The 20,854-nt window shown below is 46.9% G+C and overlaps 1 protein-coding gene and 1 long non-coding RNA gene across 2 annotated transcripts in view; one reads left to right on the top strand and one right to left on the bottom strand.

Moving 5' to 3' along the window:
* Nucleotides 1-20,854, bottom strand: part of PLCB2 (phospholipase C beta 2) — a 59,118-nt gene continuing 38,264 nt past the window's right edge. Inside the window, exons 18-32 of the mRNA XM_019552204.1 lie at nucleotides 20,387-20,511; nucleotides 19,132-19,286; nucleotides 18,578-18,742; nucleotides 17,091-17,190; nucleotides 16,622-16,726; nucleotides 16,013-16,095; nucleotides 13,896-13,992; nucleotides 13,334-13,390; nucleotides 10,931-11,141; nucleotides 10,468-10,636; nucleotides 9,589-9,665; nucleotides 7,943-8,038; nucleotides 4,840-4,897; nucleotides 4,019-4,105; nucleotides 1-2,513 (exon numbers count right to left, since the gene is read on the bottom strand). Of these exons, the coding sequence (XP_019407749.1) occupies nucleotides 2,241-2,513; nucleotides 4,019-4,105; nucleotides 4,840-4,897; nucleotides 7,943-8,038; nucleotides 9,589-9,665; nucleotides 10,468-10,636; nucleotides 10,931-11,141; nucleotides 13,334-13,390; nucleotides 13,896-13,992; nucleotides 16,013-16,095; nucleotides 16,622-16,726; nucleotides 17,091-17,190; nucleotides 18,578-18,742; nucleotides 19,132-19,286; nucleotides 20,387-20,511 (1,858 nt within the window). The 3' untranslated portion in view covers nucleotides 1-2,240. The remainder of the gene's footprint in view (nucleotides 2,514-4,018; nucleotides 4,106-4,839; nucleotides 4,898-7,942; nucleotides 8,039-9,588; nucleotides 9,666-10,467; nucleotides 10,637-10,930; nucleotides 11,142-13,333; nucleotides 13,391-13,895; nucleotides 13,993-16,012; nucleotides 16,096-16,621; nucleotides 16,727-17,090; nucleotides 17,191-18,577; nucleotides 18,743-19,131; nucleotides 19,287-20,386; nucleotides 20,512-20,854) is intronic.
* Nucleotides 13,979-15,647, top strand: LOC109321495. Its single transcript, XR_002104069.1, has 2 exons — nucleotides 13,979-14,491; nucleotides 15,333-15,647. It is a non-coding gene; the product is annotated as an uncharacterized LOC109321495 (long non-coding RNA).

Genomic DNA, 20,854 nt, shown 5'->3' with positions numbered 1-20,854 from the left:
ATTCAGTAATCACTCTTTTCAGCAGGACTGCTTTACCTATGTCTGCCACACCAGGCCAGCTATAAACCTAAGAAGAACAGTTCTACAATGGCAAATATCATGTTGGGTAGCAGCATCTAATGCTATAAAAACCTGTGTGGGGGAATCTGTAGCAACTCTCTAGTCAGGAATACCTCTTCTTTCCCTCCAGTGTTGCCTATCAATAAAGGTTCTGAAAACCAGAAGCACATTCTCTTATTTGTTCCTCTCTTGCTTGACTTGGAAGAGAGTTCAAAGTAGACAAAACTTCTATAGAGAGAGACTGCTCTGTGCTCCAGCAGCACAAAGGTACACTAAAGATGGCAGCTCTAAGTTCTAGGGGAGTGTTTCAACAGACAGGGCATTCAGAGCTGCTGACCTGGTCCTTTGCACCTGCTGGCAACAGACATCTGTGACAGATATCAGGAGTCTGTTCCATTGTATCCTGAGCAGGTAAGTCTGGAGAAGCTGACTACTGTCATCTTCCTAGTGCACCTTTGCATGAAGCTCCACAGAAACAATCTACCCATTCCTGGTTCTTTTTTACACCAAATCATATCCTTTCCCACTTGCTTTTAATTAATGCTCACTGTTTACAAATAGATGGCTCTCAGGGCTGAGTCACCTAACAAGAGATAAAAGCACTAACAGAAATGCAATTTATCATGTAATAAGGTAAATTTACTACTTCCAATGGAGTTAACTGCATTGCTGTTACAAGATAACGTGTATGAAAACTGTTGTGTGCATAAACCATGCTGCAAGGGTGCACTGGCCAGAGACAGAACTAAAGTGACGTGCACAAAAATCCTACAGACAGCTACTGCAGAACTGGCGTAAGTGCTCTTTGATAGCCGCCCTGCCCAGGCCTTGGGGAGGAGATGTATGGAGTACTGGTTGGGAACAAAGTGGAAGCATGATCAAAAGGCAGTGAACTACTGCTACATCTGTTTCCAGGCCCCACAGGCAGACACTACTCAAGTTTATACTGGGGGCCCCAGAATAGGGCTTAATTCCTGACATCTCTCTGCTGCAAGCACAGAGATGGAAAAAGTGATGGCATAGAGATTTTTGCCCTGTTGTGTTCAGTTTAGTTTTATTCATCTAGTGCTTGATAGCTTTGTGGTCCAGCAGCCAGTAGATACTGGAGCTAAAGCAGCCTCATGCACTTCCGTATGCAATCACACGTGCAGCAAGTTTTAAGATTGGGGTGACCGTACTTTAAATTACACACCATGCCACGTATGGCTTGCCACTCGGCCTTGAGAGAACTGTCTGTGCTAGAAATGACTGAGGAAAGTGGCATAACTGGGGAGAAAGCTGGTGTGTGAGGCAGTGTTATGTACAGTTCGTGGTGTCTTCTGTACCACAGGACAAGCAAAGTGTTAATTGTAATTCTTCCCTAAAGCTTAGTTTACGCAACACAATTCTTCCAGTCTAGCCATGTTGACGATAGGCATGAAAACATCCTATCAGCAAGATCCCTGGTATGGATGTAGCTCTGCTGATAGCTGAGCGTTTCTGCTGGCTTAAGGTTTTGTTGTGGGTTGTTTTTTTTCGTGGCAGTGGTGCTGGCATATACCATGTCTCCACTAGAGGGCTGCACCAGCATAGCCATGCAATAATGTCTACAGTAGTGGTTTTTCCACCTTTTTTTCAGACTCGGGGTAACCCTTGGAAAATGCCAGCTCTTCACTTTCACTTGTTTTTGACTATGGAACAAAAATAGAGGAAGTCCTCTGTTGCAAAGAACTCAGAAAGACCACAACAGGCCAGAATCTGTTCAACTAGCACTATTTAACTAGGTTTGTGAGGAGGAAAGTGATATGCTGTTTGAATATGGCATGGGGTGCCATAAGTGACACTCTCTCTTATAAACAGAATACATTTGCTGAAGTCTCAGATAATGATGGACAGCTGGTCCTGTTAGAACTGAGAGCCACAGAGCCTTTCTTGCTGCTGAAATGCCCTGATGCTAAGGTCATGCACAACATGACCAAGATCTAGCCTCTCATCAGCTGATGCCTTCAAACCTTTTCTCTCCCATATTTAGAAGGATAATAATGTAGGAAATTTCTGAAGGATTTCAGCAACTGATACAAATTCCTGGAGGGAAAGGCTCTGCCTATATATGATGGTTATTCATGTCCATAGCTTTACTACAGACCCCACTAGTGCTGCAAATACCCTTCCAGACATGGAAGAGCGAGGAGGATTTTCTCTCAGAATTTGCTTTCCTGGTTCTGTGCAGATATCTCCTCATACTGAGTTTCAGCTTTGGATAGCTCAAGCCTTGACATCTCAGCTACAGGGATCTTTTCTTCCAGTTGTTCCTTAGTGCCTTGTTCTCCCTCACTGGCATTCAGGACCTCTTCCTTCCTGATGTCAGGCTCCAAAGGGGAGCAGACTTTCATACAGTTCTTCACCATATCTTGTACCTCCACATTAAGGGTTTTCATTTTCTCCTTGTATTCTGCCAATGCCTCTTGCTGGAGCTGTAAACAGAAAAACCACTCAATGCATGACACTTGATCTAGTGTCACCTCTGTAACAGGAGAAAAAGCAAAGTTCAGTTTCAACAGGGTTACATTGCCAGTGAAAGAGGTTGAAGGCAGAGTGGAATGGTATTTTAGGGTGCTAACAGACATGGAAAAAACAAAACAAAACTGCTTTTAACAGAAGAGAAATCATGTCAGCTTGACCAGTTCCCAGTGTCTGTATAGCTCACACACTTCAGTGGGGCTTTTTGGAGCTTTTATCTAATAGCTGATTCAATCAACAGGGATATTGATTGAGCCTTATTTGATTTTGGGTTTTTTACCATGGAAAATCAGAGCTCCCCCTACCACCTTCATTCACCAGGATGCAGGTCCAGGCCCCTCATTCCCAAGCCACAGTCCTCTGGTCCCCGCTGATGTAATTTAAAGCACGGCTGTCCCAATCTTAAAACTGGCTGCATATGTGATTGCACAAGGGAGTGCATGAGGCTGCTTGAGCCCCAGTATCCACTGGCTGCTGGAAAACAAAGCTATCACTAAATGAACAAAACTGAACTGAACATAATAGGGCAGAATCTCAGTTTTTCCAACTCTGCTTGCAGCAGGGTTATGTCAGGAATTGAGCCATATTTGATCTGACTGCATCAGCTATTAGATAAAAGCCCCAGTGAAGTGCACGAGTTATATAGACTTTAGACAAGCTGGGTCAAACTGATGTGATTCCTCTTCTGGCCATGTGCATTCGATGTGGGGGCACACTGAACTGGAAGTAAAGCACTGGTTCCCCCCACCTTGTCTGTAAGCACCCTTAAAGATTATCTGGTTCAGAGAGGCATGCGTTTTCATAGGTGATAGCCTACTTTGATAGCTTCTTACAAAATAAGTTGGTTGCCTACAGAAGCTTATATCTCTCTGAATCTGCTGGTCTTATAGGTGCTGCCCTGCCCTGTCTGCCTTCACACTAGCACAACTATCTCCCTCTACTCGTGCAAGGGGTTGGATTTCAAGAGCAGGAGGCTGCAGTTCTTTTAGCTCAAGTACATGTACATCAAGGAAGTGACAGCACTAATTTTCATCACAATCCTGTTCAGTTATCTCACCCTGCTTCGGGGGGCGGTCATCTCAAAATCAAAAGTCTCTACTCTACTCTGTTCAACCAAGGTGCCAGTTTAACTTGTACATTTTGTAATTTTTAAACTGGCCTGGTGGAAGTTGCATAAAGCTCACTAACTCAGGTCATACAAGCCAGCAAAGCGCACACAGATGGATTCTCTGTCAACTTGCATAGTGACATGGAGATGTGTTTCAAGTCATCTAAATCATTTGGATTCTCACTGTAACTTGCATAGGATGTACTTGGAGAGGAACTGGGGGTACATGATATACGTAATGTTACTCTGAATAGCTGGAGGGTGTTCATAAAATAGCCCAAGTCCTGGTTAAGTCTAGGATATAATGTACTGAATAATCACATAAAATCCTGGGGTTATCCCTGCCTTTACCTGGATTTCTCTCTCCTTGATCTTCTGCAAACAATCTGCCTGCTTCTTTTCCAGTTTCTGTTGAAGTATGGCAGCCTTTACTGTCATCTTTAGAAGAATAAAACAAACTCTCACATATATGTTGTAAAACAATTCCAGCCCGTCTCTGCCACCAGACACACTCAATGTGGGCCTATGACTCTACAACAGAGGAAGTTCAGGATAGCCAAAGCTGCATGTAACTTGCCAAGTCTGTGTTGCCTTTCCCTCTAATCCAACCAGTGGAATTTTTTTCTTTAGTACTCAAAGTCCTGGATTCAATACTGGGGGAATCATTCTATAAACATGCTCTGTACACCAGGTCTGTGTCTGCTCATCAGAGGCAGAACTCCGCTGGGGACTGAGGAGGATCTCCCTAGAGGATCCACAGCTGCAGATTTATAACCATGGAGTGACTAAAAACACTGCATTGATGCCAGGGCCCAAAGCCATATCGCTGAACAGAGGTGGTAAAAAATATTCTCTGCAGCATCCTACAAGGTTGAATTTGCAGAATCCTGGAGAAATCACACCTGTGTTGCCTTGTCTCCAGCTCTTAAGGAAACCCTGGTGAGGCTGTACGGATCTTTAGTGAGATTGTGGCATTTTTCACCCTATCTCAGAAACCAGAGCCACTATGGATTTGAATATGCATTTACTCCAAGCTGCCAGCTTGACAGGATAAGCCACCTCAAAGAAATCCATTCTGGCTCATGTAAATGAAATAACCATGGTTCATATATACACATATCATCATCTTCAAAAACAAAGATAGTACAGCAAGTTTCTCTGGAGACACTTACCAGCTTGATAATCTGCACCACTTCTTGAATGTGCGAATTATTAATTTCTTTCTTTAATCTTCAAAAACACAAGAGCAGCAGTTATTAATAAAATAAATCCTGTTCATCTGTTATCTTTACAGAAGGCCTCAGTCAGTCAATGTCAATAAAATTACCATGAAATATCACATTTAATATAGTGCTGTTCACATCCATACAGAAAGGCAAATAATTTATACCTGGAAGTACACTATAATGTCTAAAAATGCACTAGTGGAAGTAGCAATTTGAAAAACGGGCTTATAAAGTATGAATTATTATGACATACGTAGTATAAATAGAAGTGGCATAAGAAAAATCTATCTTCCAAGCTAACAGGCACTAAATCTTACTGAGTAGCTAAAGAAATATTTTAACTGAGAGGGATGCTAACAAATTATTATACATGGACTAACAGGAAGCTTTCTGGAGGAGCTGGTTTTGAGCCTAGTGTGCGATGCTTGTGTAGCCAGGTGGGGCATGTCTAGGTAAGGAGTATTAGGGAAGGGAAGCATTCTTAGCCTTCACATAGGAAAAAAGAATGGTTAGAAAAGAGAGGTGGCATTGCCATCCCAGTAAGGACACGTCTGTCTCATCTCCAAAGCACTCCTAAGAATGCCACCAAGAAGCAAGTCCAAGAAGCATGTCCACCTGCTCAACCCAGAAACAAGGCAGTAAAGCTGCCTTAAGGGTCCCCCCAGCTCCTGAGAGAGAGAGATCTCTGGTGTGCTTGCATTGGTAGCAGGAAGTGCTCTCAGAGTGGCTTCACTGCCTCATTTCTGGGTTTGGTGTGTGTGGAGCTGATGAGCAGGGCATGCCTCTTGGAGGTGCTCTCAGAAGAACAGTGGAAGGGGTAGCGACATGTCCTAAGAGGTTAAACAAAGCTGAGTGCAGATCAGCTAGGATAAGGGAAACATATAAAAATGGATAGCAATACTGATAACCAGGGATCCAGTTTTTCAGTTTCCCACAGAAAAAAAAAGTGGATTTTCCCCTTTAGCCAAGAAAAACATGGATTTTTCAATTAAGTGGAGAAACGTGTAGATTTTACTCTTTTGCAAAGAGCTTTCTGCAAGCTGGCAGAGTTCCAGCCTGCAAGGGACTGGGGGGAGTGGGAGAAAGGCAATCAGGCAGGGGGCACCAGGCAGCCTGGAGAGTAGCTCCCAGAGGTAAATCTGGGAGTGCGGTGGGGGAATTAAGGCCACCATAGGGAGGGAGTTGGGCAGAACAGGGCTGGGGCTGGTGCCCAGCTGGACAGTGCATGGGATTTGGGGAATGGGGCCGAAATGCATGGCTGCAGGGCTCTAGCAGAGGGCAGGATAGAGCCGTGGGTGGCTCATTTGGGAAGCGGTGGCAGGGGCCAGGAAGATATGTGCATGGAGCAGATGCAAGCTGGCTGCTGTGGGCTCAGGCAGGGGAGGCAGCTCCCCGCCACTGCATGCACTCCTGGGAGAAGGTCGGGGACCAGTGCCCTCCAACCTGTGTGCGGGGCAGGGGCAGGGGCAGGCTGCCCACTGCGGGCTCCCCACCCTGCTGCTCTCCTCCTGGGGCCTCCACAGCCCAGCGGGCAGGACCCAGCACAGCAGGGCAGTGTGGGTTAGGCAGGGAAGCTCCTTGATGCTGCAAGCTCCATGCTGCCTTGGCGATATGATCCCTGTGCACCTGGCAGCAGTGGGGGTGGTGGCATGGAGCTGTCCCTCATAGCTCCAAGGCCCTAGGAGAAGGGCATCAGGGTAGGGAGCCCAAGCCTGTAGCAGGCAGCCCACCCCCATCCTGCATTCAGATCTGGGGGGCACATGCCTCCCACCACACCCTGGGAGTGTGCACCATGGCAGGGAGCCAACCCCACACCCCACTGCCCTGCACCCACCCCTGCATGGGCTATGCTGAGGCCCCTGGGGGAGGGGGACCAGGGCTCCTCACGCTGCTCCTTGCTCAGGCCATAGCAGCTGCTGCCTCCTGCAGGCAGCAGTTGGGGCTCAGCCACTGCTACGGGGGGTAGGGGGCTGTGTACCTGGGTCCCTGGCTCTGTAGGCCTGGCAGGTGGGGGCCCCCTCTGGCAGGGCTGGGGGAGTGCAGAGTGCTGTGGGTCGAGGTGAGGGGCACTAGAAGGGCCAAGGGGCTGGGAGTGGGGGTGGGGAGTGAGGGGCACCGACAGGGCTGAGGGTCTGTGGATGGGGAGTAAGGGGCCTGGACCTGAATCCTGGTGAGCAAAGGCAGAGGGAGCTCTGATTTTCTATGATAAAAATCAATACCAAAATATATAGGTATTTAGAATGTATATTATCATAGTGATTGAAGCATGAGTAGGCTACCAAATTGCTTTAATATTGTAAATATATCAATAAAACATAGTGTTCAATTGTTATCTCTCTCTCTGTATAGCGGTGTTTCATTTTAATCACAGATTTTGGGGTTTATAATAAGAGAATTTGTGGTTGTTTTTTTTTTCAATCAAGGACAGCTGATCACCCTTAAGATAAATACCATATGGAGACTCTCCTCCCTGCTTGCTTGCTTTCCTGTCAGGGTTTGGGAATTTCAGCTGAAAAATCTTCATCTGTTTTTAATGACATCCAGAATATCTGCATATGGACTCCTTAGGCTTGGCTTTAAGAGATGCTAAACACTTGCTCTGCAAGTGAGTTGGGAGATCGGCCACTTATTCACTGCATGGAACTGATTTCTCTGACTCCTTTACACAGAGAGCACATAGCAGTACAGGGAGGAAAGTACCACAGACCAGAATGCAGGCAGCAGTAGGGACATAGTACTGCCATTAGAGAGCAGACGCTTTTCCTGTGGAGCACAGGGGCCTGTATATCAGGACATGATGGCAACAAGTGATTGCTAAGTTGGGAGAGGCAGGCCAGGTCAGCCATACCAACCAACAGCAGAGCTTTCCTGCAAGAGGGCATGAAATAAAAGATAGGAGGAAAAACACCATATAAAGGTTTCCTTTCCATGGCCAATGTAGCCACCTTCAGAATCTCCCTAGTGGTGATAAAGGCTACAGTGCACTGTACTGCCCCAGAAATGGACTGTACTTTTGGCAGACCACACCCAGCATTGTCCACTGTGGTACCTTTCCTGAGCAGCCTTGTCACTGGTACTCCGGATTTTGGTTTGGATTCGGTCCAGTCGCTTTGCCTCTAGCTTCTTCTTCATCTCTTTAATATCACTGTAGCGAAAGGGATGCATCATGGATGGGAAGACCATCACCCATTGCATACTTTAAATCTATGAAACACAGGCTGATACACAAATAAACTCCTGGAGTGTGTCACACCCCAGAAAAGCAAATTCGTTAGTGAAGGAAAATGTCATAAAAGACCTCAAATTAAAATAAGACCTTTTGTTTACAGCATTTAAGATGCTCCTTACCCAAGGTGAGTCAGATCCAGGAGACAGGAGAAAATAACCCAGGTCTAATGTGTAAGTCAAACAAATTCATACCCATTACTTCTCAACACCTTGTTAGTGTTGTCTTTTAGAACATTCCTAACAGACTCATGCCCCTAAAGAAAAAAGGAAGCAAGAGAGTACTTGGAACAAAAGATGGGTTATACAAGAAGGCTACTGGAGGCAAACAAACAGTTTTGGAAAAATGGAAATCTAGCTCACAACAAGTTCAAATAAAGGCACACACGTATGGCACAGAACATAAAGTAAAACTTATAAGGGAACTAGAATAGCAAGTAACCAAAGAGAAAAATAAGACAAAATCAGACACCTGCAACTGATGACTATAAAGCTCATAACATGATGCAGATAAGCAAGGGCGCTTGTACACGTGACAGGGGTGTAGTCCTTAGAAAAGGCAAGTGCAATCCCAGGATGCATCCACTGAGTTATTTCCGTGAGAGATGGAGAAGTGTTAATGCTGCTACACAGAAGGCCTGGTGAGAGCTTATTTGGAAACTGTTCCAGGCACCCATGTTCAAGGGGGAGATATTCAAAGTGGAACAGGGACAGAGAAAGGTCATGAAGATAAGCAAAGGAACACAGATGCTCATACATGAGAAGCCTAAAAGAATTTGGTTTGTAGGGTAGTAAAATGAAGGGTGAGAGTTGATGTAATTGCTGCCTATAAATAAATACACTTGAGCTAAACCCAGGGAGGGAGAGGTGTTATTTAAGCTAAAGGTAGTGCTAGTACAAAAACAAATGCTTACAAATTAGCCATGGATATGGTTACACTGGAAATTAGAGGAAACTGCTAATCATCAGGAGAGCGGGGGCAGGAGCAGACCTAGACCCTGAGGAGAGGTGGGAGCAAGGAACAGCCCTGGTTTTAAGGTGGACCTTGATCAGCTTATGAAAGGGATGATAAGATGTGGTGGTTGTGACAGCAGGGGATGGGTGCCTGTGATCCAGGAAGTTGTTTCTGGTCCTATATTTCTATCTCCCTAGGAGAAAAAGGGCCGGCCAGCTAAAACAGGTCGGCTAAAACAGGTTGACCAGCTAAAACGTCTCTAAGTGATACTACCTGTAAAATGCAAAACAGAGGAGTCAGGAGACCTGAGCCACCTTCCCATCTCTGCCACTGACTCACTGAGTGACCCTGGGCAAGTCAAGTAACTGCTCGGTGCTTCTGTTTCCTCTTTTGTATAGTAAAAAGAACACTGCTTACCAACCTCAGCACAATGCTTTGAGGACTATTAATGAAAAGCCCTATATTGAATAAGAGGCTTGCATTATTCCTTTGCTGCTCAAATGCTCAGAGCTTACCTTTCTGATGATTCCTTCAGTGCCTTCAGCTCAGCTGCCTGTTTCTCTTTGGCTAACTCCATTATTTTGGCAATTTGCTGTTCAAAGGATCAAAAAACAGTGCAGTCAGGATCTGACTTCCCTGCTCTGCCCATCATGTATACTATCCAGTTAATCAGCTTGGTTTTGGAGCTACCTAACACTGGCTATTCAAACCTAGATTGATGCCTGTGGACCAAATTGTGCTGGCAGGCTATAGCTGGCCTCTATCAGTGGGTTTTGTGGGTTTTGTCACAGTACTGAAGGTTATACTGCATGTGCAGTTTCCTACCTTTTGGTCTGTGAGTGTAGATGCAATGAGTGCACGTTATGTAGGGCCTCTGGGATGCGCTGAGTTTGCAGGAAGTCATGGGTGGTGTCACTGGGCTGTGTTCTGACTTCTGGTGTTCTCTCTCTGGCGGTGTTCTGCCTGTGGGTGTTCATCTGAGGGCACTACAGCTATTGATGGCCTCTAGAGTATGTTCCACAGCAGTAAGAGTCTGAGAGACTGTGACAGAAGGCAAATGCAAAATGCTCCCATATCTCAAGAGAAGCAGGAAGAGGGGGAGGCCCCTAGAACAGGGCCCGGAGTGGATGTGGTGGGAGGATGCTGTGTGAACATGGTGCCTCTGGGGGCAGTAAGGGCCTGAGCAGTCTTTGATAACAACTGAAGCAGAATATAGGAATGACATGTTGTTTCCATGTGCCACTGGCGATGCGTTCAGGGGTATCCTTGCACCTGGCTGTGTCTACAATGCTATGCTGGTGGCAATTAACTGAGGTGTAACTCCTATTGCTGGAACACCCTGGATGGGTCCCACCATGTCCGGAAGTCCCTAGAGGTACATGTGCAGGTCTTACCTCTGTGGCATGCTGCTCTTTCTTCTTCCGAATGCCATCATAGAGCTCTTCCCCCAGTTGGTTGAGGTCCATCTCCAGGCTCTCCTTCAGTTCCAAGACTTGGCTGTCAGTGCAGTCTGCCATCTCGGCAGGATTCACTCCTGCATTGACCTCCTCTGTAGTCAGACTCCTGCAACATCAGGTAAAGGAATAATGGACACTGTAGCAGCACAGGTGATGCCTAACCATTCTCCATACTCTGCCACCTCTTGTTGCATGAAGAAGTACCCCACTGAGAGAGGACATGTGATGCCCTGCAAAGCCACAGAAGTTTGTGACAGCCCATACCTGTGTCGGGGCGGGGGGTGGGGAGGGGACACATGGCTCAGGCCTGTTTCTCTGTAGGAAGCACTCCAGTGTGTGGGAACAGCGAGGCCTCCTAAGTTCCACTTAACACAGGGTAGTTCCTTGCACTATTTTATACCTTTTCTTCTTTGGGATTTTCCCAGAGCACATTCTCCACTTGCCACTCTGGCTGCCCCGCTCTGGGAAGAAGACCAAGTATCTCTGCAGCAGCTCCTCCCTGCGCTTGCATCCCTTCCGCTCCAGCTCTTTCAGCTCCTTTTCTTGCTTTTTTATCAGCTTCTGAAAAAGCTTCAGCTTCTGCAGTTCCTCAATGCTGGCCGTCTGCAGCTCTAAAATACAATGAATCAGCAGTCCTGATTGCCTGGTTAACCACCTCCTTTCCATACAGAGACTTGCCCTTCCATATTCTTGTTTTTGTTTATTTTCAGGCTGTTTTTCCAACACTGGCCCCTGCACAAGGACAACCACCAGGCCAGCACAGCAATTGGTGGATCCCTGGCTTGGATGCACATCAGTAAAAACATCAGCTTTCCTGGGAGACAGAATAGTTGTTCTGTGACATTTTGCCACAGGCAGCAGATCTGGAACTGCTCAAACACAAGAGCTTTCCTGTGCAGGATAGGGCTAGCTGTGTTAGCTCCCGGCTGTCTCCCTCAGGATCCCCTCATGTGGAGCATGTGTTGAAGACATGCCCTGAGGCAGGAAATCAATGCAGCTGTGGCTGCTGTGCTCCAGCTATTTACAGCTACTGCCCGGTCTCCTTGAGTCATTGGCAGCTGAGCATAAACTTACCCATCCTGCAACTACTTGTGCTGGAAGACAAAAAGGGCCCTACCTGGGTCAGAAGGGAGAAGGGATAAAGATGACAAAGCTCTCTGCTGTTCTCTGCCTGGGCTGAGGTTGATACTGCTATGGGCAATTGGCCTGAATCAGTGAATCTATGGACTCACTTTTTCATACAGCTGCTGCTTACAGTTTACAAGAGCCCCATGTTGAATCTCAAGTACGTTAATATGTGGGTGCAGCAGGAGGCTTGGTGCTCCTGCTACTTTAAGAGACAACAGATTGCGATGGAGCACTCTGCAGGTACCCAGGAGACAATCAGAAGTCCCATGACCCAAAAGGGGGTAGGGCTTACAGGATATAAGCCCAGAGTCTGAGCTGGGGCAGTAATCTGATCCTGGCAGTTAAGATGTAAAGAACTGAGCAGCAGGGCTGCAGCCAGGCTCCTAGCAAACACCTAAGCTGGGGTAAGCAGACCAGTGGTTTAAGGCTGAAATGAGGGGAGGTAAAGTAGCTTCAGCAGCCCAGAAGTGGGGCCAGGGCCTGAAAGATAACAGCCAAATCCAAAGAGCAGGGCCACAGCTGAATGGTCATGAGAGCAAGGAGGGTCAGAGACCCATAGTTCACAAGGGGTAGAGAGGCAGAGTCAGCAACTTGTAGCTCAGGAGGGGCAACCAGGGCCAAGGAGCCCAGAGGTCTGAACTGGTTTAGGAGAAGTGCCCAGGAGGAGCTAATGGTCAAGGAGGAGCCACAGCTGGAGACCCCTGGGGCCAGGGAGCTCAGAGATCTCAGCTGGCCTAGGAACAGGGCCAGGGTCTAAGGCAGGGCTAGGCAACGTTTTTGGCCACAGTGCCGAAAAAACCACAATGTCTACCTTGAAGGGTGCTGGAGTGCTGACATGCTGGAGCCCGGAGCAGCTGTTTGCAGCCTCCCAGCTGCAGCTGGCCCAGGGAGCCCTGTCTGCTTGCAGCCTCCCAGCCGCCTGCTGGGAGCAGCCTGGGCTCTGTGGCTGGCAGCAGCTGCTTAGACCCTGGGCTGGTGGTGGTGTGCAGAACAAAATGGCCTTGTGTGCCATGCTCAGCACACGTGCCAGGGGTTGCTTAACCTGGTCTAGGGAGAGGGACCAATGGCTGGGAGGGCCATGGCCGGAGACCAACAATAGTCAAGGACCCACAGTCCAGAGAAGAGCAGAGTCAGGGTCAGGGGCCCAGTGCCTCGGGAAAGATGAGACTGGGGTCAGAGACCCAGGGCTGCACCTAGGAGTAGCCGAGTTGGGTGAAGTGCCTGGGTGAGGGCATAGAGAAATGGCTTGATGGCAGATGGTGACATCTGTGAGGTATGGGTCTGGTGTAAGGGATGGTTGGAGCCATGTAATAAGCCCCTAAGTAGCTGAGTAGTGAGACCTAAGCTCAGGAGTGGATGAGATCTCACTCAGATCTGAAGGGCAACCTTTGTCTTCTAAGTACTTGTTTTCATTAAGGTGTGGCAGGAGAGCAGAAAGGGGAGAATGCTTAAGGGCCAAGGGCAGAACAGGCACAGGGTGACCAGCAGCGTGCATCGTGGCCATCCCTGGTGTCCTAGCCTGTTACAGTGGGATATTGTAACACACAAGGATGCATATAGAGATGTTAATACTGATTAGCATGGATTTAGTGTTAGGACACCAGACAGATCACCCCACTATACAATGAAATAAAACTGGGGCCTCAAACCTTATAAGTAAGCAGGGTAGAGTTACCTGTAACTTCCTTAGCAGCTTCCTTTACGGTTTCTTCCTTCCCCACAGCCATGGTTCCTGAAATCACAAAGGGAAGTCCCATTCACAAGCTTCTAGGACTTCTGGCTTGAAATGGAGCAGTGGACCATGAAATGTCTCTGGGCTGTTGGGGTTTTCCTCCATTCCCACTCTTGGGTGAGGGCTCTGAGACTGGGGGTGGGGCTTGCATTACTGCATCTACTACACTTGGACCTTTGATTCACCTACTGAGATTGCCAATGCTATTAATTGGCATGGTTATACCACTAGCCACTTGGAAATGGAGTGAAAAGAGCAAGTCTCTTCACAGAGGACCCTGAAGAGTCATTGGGTGGTAGCACTTTTTGGTCAGTAAATCCACTTCTGGTAAACACTTTTTGGTCAGTATTGACCACTGTTCCAATTTAAGCAAGTGACTTAAGCCTGGAAGGCTCTGTTTCCAAAACAAAGTCCCTAGGCCTTTTGGTATCCCCTCCTTTCACATTCGGACAATGGTCATCTTCCCTTCTCATTCTCTGAGTCCCACTCAAATCTATAGCTTTACCTGCTGGTCCATTTGGAGAAGGGGTACTAAACTTCATGGTGAAATCTGCTATCCCATTGATTTCATCTGGCATAAGACTCCTCTGCATGTTAGGCCTCTAAAACAAAGGTCAGAGGTGAATCAGTGCAACAGTAAAAGACACAGGAAATGGAGCTGCAGACTAAAAGACCAAACAATACAAGAATAAACCCAAGCAAATAAAAAATGTGCTTTCCAACTGGAGACAGTGAGGTCTCCCAAGAGCTCAGCCCTAATCTGCCCAGCTTTGTGAAACACCAGACAGCTGGGGATGGTCTTTCAGATCTCATGTAAGCTCTATAATTATCATACCAAGAACTTGACATAGCCCCCAGGAATCAGAGTTTTTCTAACATAAGCACTGAAGCCCCTGCTGCCCCTCAAAGATTGAATCACCTTCACACAATCCAGACAGATAAGCACTGAACATGGTCTCAGACTGAACTCATGAAGCATCAATGACTCTGAAACTCATGCAAGCTGGGGCCTACACACACAAGTTAAAATACACTGATACTGACTGCATAGGGCAAGAGGATGCGAGTTTGCAGCTGGTTCTTCTGAGAAGAAATAATGATGTCACTTCCAGCTTCTATTACTATATTTATGATGGTTTTAAGCAGGCTCCTAGTTGTTTGGTATGTAACCGTGTGAAATGTCTACCCTTGAGTAATTAATATGGTAAATATTTCTTTTGCAATCAACTCGTGTTAGGCATGTCCAGACATTTGATTCCTCAGGGATAAGTACCAGGGATGCACCTTGTGCCACAGCTATTTGTCTCTGGGGAGCACCTGTGCCATGTGCATTTTGCCATGTGACATGTTGCCCCGGCTGGGGTAGGGGAGACTGTGGCCAGTGCTGTGCTGGCCCCAGCGCCTTACCTGGAGTCCTAGGGGCTCCCCAGGACTGCAGCCATGGCAATTCTGCCATGCAGAGCCTGGCCACCAGCTGCAGCACAGCTCTGGATGGCCCAGCTCCGCTTTTCAGCAGTTTTCTTTTCCCGCAGGGTTGTGGGTTTTTTTTTGAACCCTAGATAGCCAGGGGTCAAAAAAAATACCTGCAGGGGGAAAAAACCTGGCACAGCACACACTTGGGCAGTATACCCTTGCAGTGTGGAGAACACTGGGCTGTGTGGTATGTGGCACTGCAAACACGTTTGCAGTGCCACATACTGCACAGCTATGCTTGTGTGGATGCACCTGTTGCGTGCAGGAAGTCATTCTCCATATGTGATAGATACTTCCTCCCGATTTACTTTTGTTTCGTCTAGTGGTTCCCTTGATTTTCCAAGGACGCTCTTCAAAACCTTGTGTTTTCCCTGGTTGTTAATCAGTTCCTTGATATGTTACAAACTTAGTAGGACTTCATTCAAAGTGAAACTTTCTGATAGCCAATAATGAGCAATTTGATTAATAGGATGTTCCTGTCAGTTATTGCTTGGGACGCTCTCTTGATTTAAACAACTACAAGAATTCTTTGAAGATGCTGAGCTAAAGGCTATAAGAGGACTGAAACGGCTAACAGGGTGCACGCTTCAAGAATGAAAGATCTCTCTGACAAGAGCTGCTGCTGCACCCCAGCCATCTCGAGAAATTGGAAGAAGCAGACCATCTCTTTTCTTGCCTGTTTAGTGATAAATTATAAGCTTATAGCTAAATACTGGACTTTTCTTTGGTTTGGGCTCATTTAACCATGAGTATTTTGGAGTAAATAAAGCCTTTCTGTCACTTATTGAATGAGGTGTTGTGTTAATCCTCTGCAGGGCCATTCTTGGGGGGTGGGGGGCAAATCAGGGTGACTGCCTTGTGCTACATGCTTTGGGGGGCCCCACAGAGCTGGGTGGAGCAGCCGCAGTGACTCAGTGCCACTGCCGGTGGCTTCACATACAGCCGCTTGGCATGCCACCATCTGCCGCTGAATCCACTGCTGGCTTCTTCGTGTCTGGAGTATGCAGGGGCAGCACCCTGCATAGGCTGATTTGCCTGGGGCCCTGCACCCTGCTTGGTCATCTCTGGTCCTCTGATACTGGTCCAAGATCCCATTTCATTACTTAACAGCACATGTGAGGTCCAATTGCAATACTTGTGAATACTCACCTCTGCGGAGCCCTCCACCTTCTCTAATTTCTTGTCCATGACATTAAAATACTTAATTGGGTTGGAGAGGGCAACAGTTAGATCTAAAAACAAAGAATAGCACCAGATTGTCAAAAGACTCATTTGATTGCCCTCCTGGTCCTATCCCTTCTCCACACTCGCTGCCTTAGGACTGTATTTCCAACTTTCATACCCTAGGTCAAGCAGTCACCAAACTCTGATAGACTGCACACCACCAATTTAAAACGTAGCAACCTTAAGTACCACCAGCAAATTTTTCAGTTCAGCCTTAAGAACAACCAGTAATTTTTTGTCATGAGTTAATGATATGTTTTGTCATATAAGTTAACTATAAGAATCGGTTAACGCATACCATTGACAGGTTGTCTGCATGCCACTGGTGGTATCTGTACCACATATTGGGAACCATTGCTCTAGGTAATCCTTTTCTTGGCTGTTGGGTAGTAGTAGTAGTACATAAAATCATCCCAACCCGCAAAGGGAGAATAAAAGTCAACTTCTCATGGTCATGTCAATACACCAACAATTTGGAGTCAGGGCTCCTGCTCCATAGAGGATACACTATGTCAGGTTTCCACAATACACTACCTGCCCAGCTGTCAGGGATGTAGTCCTTTACCTCCAGGTAAACAAAGAGAGAGGGCATAGTGAGGGGCATGTTGCTCTCACTGCGAAGGCAAACATGGTGATAGCCTGAAATAAGGAAGCAGAAGAGATTGAGTGAGTCCCCTTCCCTTCTGGCCAAAGGCCCAACAGGGAATGCAGCAGCTTCGTGGTAACATGGGGAATGGGGGTACAGCTGTATTAGGAAATTGTTGTTTAAACAATGGGCCCACTGAGATGAGTTTGAAAGGTCTCCCCTGCTTACGGATGAATCTTGTAGAGACAAGACAGTGAAATGCATAGTTCACCTCCTTTGTACCAAGCCCCTGAAGAATTAAGCTGCTCTAGTGCACAGTCTAGCTGAGGCTGAGATTGTGCTGTGCAGAGACAAAATGGTCACAGGGCAGTGCTAACAGACACTGAAGGTGGTGCTACAGAAAGGCTTCACTTTTACCTGAATGTACAGCAATAACGGGAATGATGCGATGACCAACAAACTTTCCCCCTTCCTCCCAAACCACAATTCGGAGGGAAGCCAACTCTGGCATCATAATCTGTGGAGAAAGCATAAGAGGTCAAAGTCCCAATGCTTTTGACTCCTAACAGGGTGCTTGTTTCACTATGTGAAAAATCAACTTCAGGAACCAATATGAGAGGAAATCACTTTCTCTTTGGCAAGAGCTACTTTGTGACGTTATGGGCTATAAAAATGACCTCCAGAGTGGGAGTGAAGGGCTCCTGAACTCTAACACTGAACTGCAGAAAAAGCTATTTTTTTGCAATTTCTCAGTTGGTCTAATAAAAGGTATCATTTTGGAACCAAGAGTTCTACATTTGTGCAACCCTGAACTCTAAGACTTAGCCCCAGTATTTTTGGGCAAGTCAGTGCATGTTTCCTTCCCCCTTAAGCTGTTTTAGAAGCTGGGGATAATACCAGCTCACACTAAAGGTGAAGTTACAGGTCACACTTAGACCATATTAAGGGCACTTAAAACACAAGCATCTGCATGCTAGAGCTTGTTAATTCATGCTAAGTGCCCTCGGAGTGTCTTAAGTTACAGTGCTTCAGGTGAAGGTTAACTCTTGGCCATGCTACCTAGCTTGTGTTAGACTAACTTCTGTCAAATCTGCTGAGATAACTGGGCAATTTGCAGTGAATCTGTGCATCCCAAGGTACAGTACATCACTCCCAGGCCCCCAACCACCACCCAGAGCAGGGTGTTCTGGCTCCAAGGCCTACCCCTGCTCACCAAACCTCCAGTGGCAAGTCACAGCTGTGCAGGCAAGAAAAAGTATTAACCCTTAACATGCAACTTCTCACAGCATGTTCTAACTTTAACACTGCTTAACATTTCACGGCTTTAATATGGTCTAAGTGTAACATGTAACTTGAAGGTAAAAGTAAAAGCTTCCCCTATTTTCACAAGGGTGCTGGGAGAAGATGGGAGTTAACATATTCACAGGTCTTTGCTCACATATGGCTCTATATCAAGGCTCAGAATTACTATTACTTTTGTGCTTCCTTCCCCTATCCTCATAGCTGAACACCAGATCAATACTTCTGGGCAGAGCTGTACAGGTGCCATAACCTGATTTGTCTTGCAACTTCCCATTATTCCACGATGTGTCCCAGAAATCACTGTTCCTCATACTATGAAGCAACAACGTAGCTGCATTTCCTCTTGCCTCTCGTTTCCCTGTGGTTGGAGAATCTCAAGGCCAATTTGATTAGAAAATTTAGCTGAAGATGCACACAGAGCCTTTTGGCCCATGGATTTCCAAAAATGTCCTCAACAGCCTTCCATCTGTAAAGGAACGTGTGGCTCTTACAATCTCCAGAAAAGAGCCTTAGGTGCCTATGAATTCTCAGGAATATATAGCCCGTGGGATCTCCAGAAAACACTCCCTGTGGTCAATGAGATCTTTAATTTGAGTCGTTACCTTTTCGAAAGCAAAAACTTCCTCCTTCCATACAGGGTTGATCGAGTTAGCAGTCGAGGTCAGTTTGGTTCTATATTTGCGTTTTGTGTCACCAGGCAACCCAAACAATTCTACTTCCACATATGTCTTCACACTGCGTTCAGAAAGGAACTGGCCAGAAAGAATCTAAGAACAAGCCAAGAAACAAAAAGCTGTAGGAACGTCCTATAAACTTCCTCCAGCCTCAGGGCAGCCTCTTCTGCGGCCTGCCCCCGCTTCCCTCTCTCCTCCAGCCCACTCTCCAGCTTCACCTGTCTCTGTTCTTTTCCTCCACCAGCCTCCCTCTGCATCATCACAGCCATGGATCATTCCCTGTGGCAGATGCTAATTTTCCATTTTCATGCGATTATGATTAATTTTAAACAGTGAAAGGCCTTGAAGTTGCCATAGTAACACTCTCACATGAAGTTATGGGTTCATTTGCTATTAAGAGCCCTGCTGGGTAATAAACAGAGGGGACATAGGCGCTACTTATATCCCTCCTGTGCATGCACAGTGCTGTGGTTTGTACTTGCCGTTATCGACAGGCTGCTTGCCACCACCACGTCAATGCGGTTAACAGAGAAAGGGTCAAACTGCTTGTCTGGACGCCGCATGAATTCGTGTTTGAGGAGGTAGCCACTCTGGCCATTGAACTCAAAGAGGGCCATGTTCTGTTGCATAGGGAGGTCTGGGGGAGACAGACAAACAGACACAGGGAGAGGAATTTCTGTGAGGACACACCAGTACAGACCATACGTTTTAAGGAATGAACAGGAACACTGCACGTACAGTATCTTTCATCCAGAGATCACACAATGTTTCAAATGTGAAATACCTCCCAGCCTCCTTTTGGGAAAGGTATCACTAGTACTTGTTACCCAGAGGGGCAAACTAAAGCATAGCGATGAAGTGACCTTTTTCATGGTCACATAGAAAGCCAGTAGCAAAACTAGACCAAGAGTCTCCTCTGCAGTACCTCTACTTCAGCCTGAGCTCCCCCACTCGCATTCTTTCCCCTCTCTCTACCCCTGTTTGTCTGTTCCTATAATAAGGTACTCTGCTCCTTTCCTTGCCATCCACTCTCCTCTTCCTTCTTTCCACACTCTACATTCAAAACAATCTCTTCAGTCTTTCACATTTCACTCTCCCATAATTTTCCTTCCCCGCTTCTCCCACTTTTCCTCTCCACATCCCACAAATCTCCTCCTGCACCACGACACTGTGCATCCTCAGAGACAGCAGGGAGCAACTTGGGATCCTGGATGCCTTTCTCTTCTGTCTGGCTTCACCCTTGTCAAATGGTATCAGAAGTGGACAGAGAAGGTGCACCCCACCCTTCCCAGATCAGCACACTGGATACAGCAGCAGAGAGGGAAAGGCAGAGAGTGTGGTAAAGGGCAGCTCCTCTTTTTCAAGACTGGCACTTAGTTGTGTGTGCTACCTTAGGGGAAAGGCTTGACCTCCAGCACCAGAATGCTCTACACGAATTAAAAATGAGATTACACTGGCCTACGATGTTACCTACTCTGTGTGTGTGTGTGTCCATCCAGAGAGACAGCTATTGCAGTGAAGAACTGTATGAACACTTCCAGTTCTGTGGAAAAGGGGTGCAGGCCAGGCACCAAGTCAGACAGGAAGATTGTGACAGGAAATGAAGTAGAGAAAACAAACATGCTTGGAGACCAAGGGCAGTACTGGGAAACACCATTAAAGGGAAGAAGAGGAAATAACACAGGATTTGAGCATAACTCTTTCCTAGAAGAAGCCCTGGGACAGTCTGTAACTCACCCATGGTCTGGAAGTTTAACGCCACCATCTGACAGCCGACATTCCAGAACATCTGGGGCATGTAGTTGGATGAGTCCATCCGGGTGCCTTTGGGGTAAATCCGGCTCATCTGTTGCTTGTTACATCTGTGGTTACTTTATAGGAAACAGGTCCAGAGTAGACTACTGATTTCTCTGTGCTCTGAGGCTTGCTCACAGTTATAGGCTGCTTACAGACACGGGAAACAAACAAACAAACAGCGCTTGACCGGAAGAGGAAGCGTGTTAGTTTGATCTCGCCCCCCCAGTGTCTAGATTGGGCACATCAGCAGGACTTTTTGGTGTTTTTATCTAAAGCTGATTCAAGGAATGTGAAGGAAAGCTACATGTCCCTGCAAGCTGATGTTGGCGACCGGCATGGACAGCTAGAGACCCTCTGGGTAAAAATTCGTGGGGAATATGGCACAGGGGACACAACGGTGGGAGTCTA

The sequence above is a fragment of the Crocodylus porosus genome, unplaced genomic scaffold, assembly GCF_001723895.1.
Source record: "Crocodylus porosus isolate Cpor-Errol unplaced genomic scaffold, CroPor_comp1, whole genome shotgun sequence".
NCBI classification, from domain to species: domain Eukaryota; kingdom Metazoa; phylum Chordata; order Crocodylia; family Crocodylidae; genus Crocodylus; species Crocodylus porosus.
Note: the sequence above shows the minus strand (reverse complement) of the source record. Positions and strands in the feature narration are given on the sequence as shown.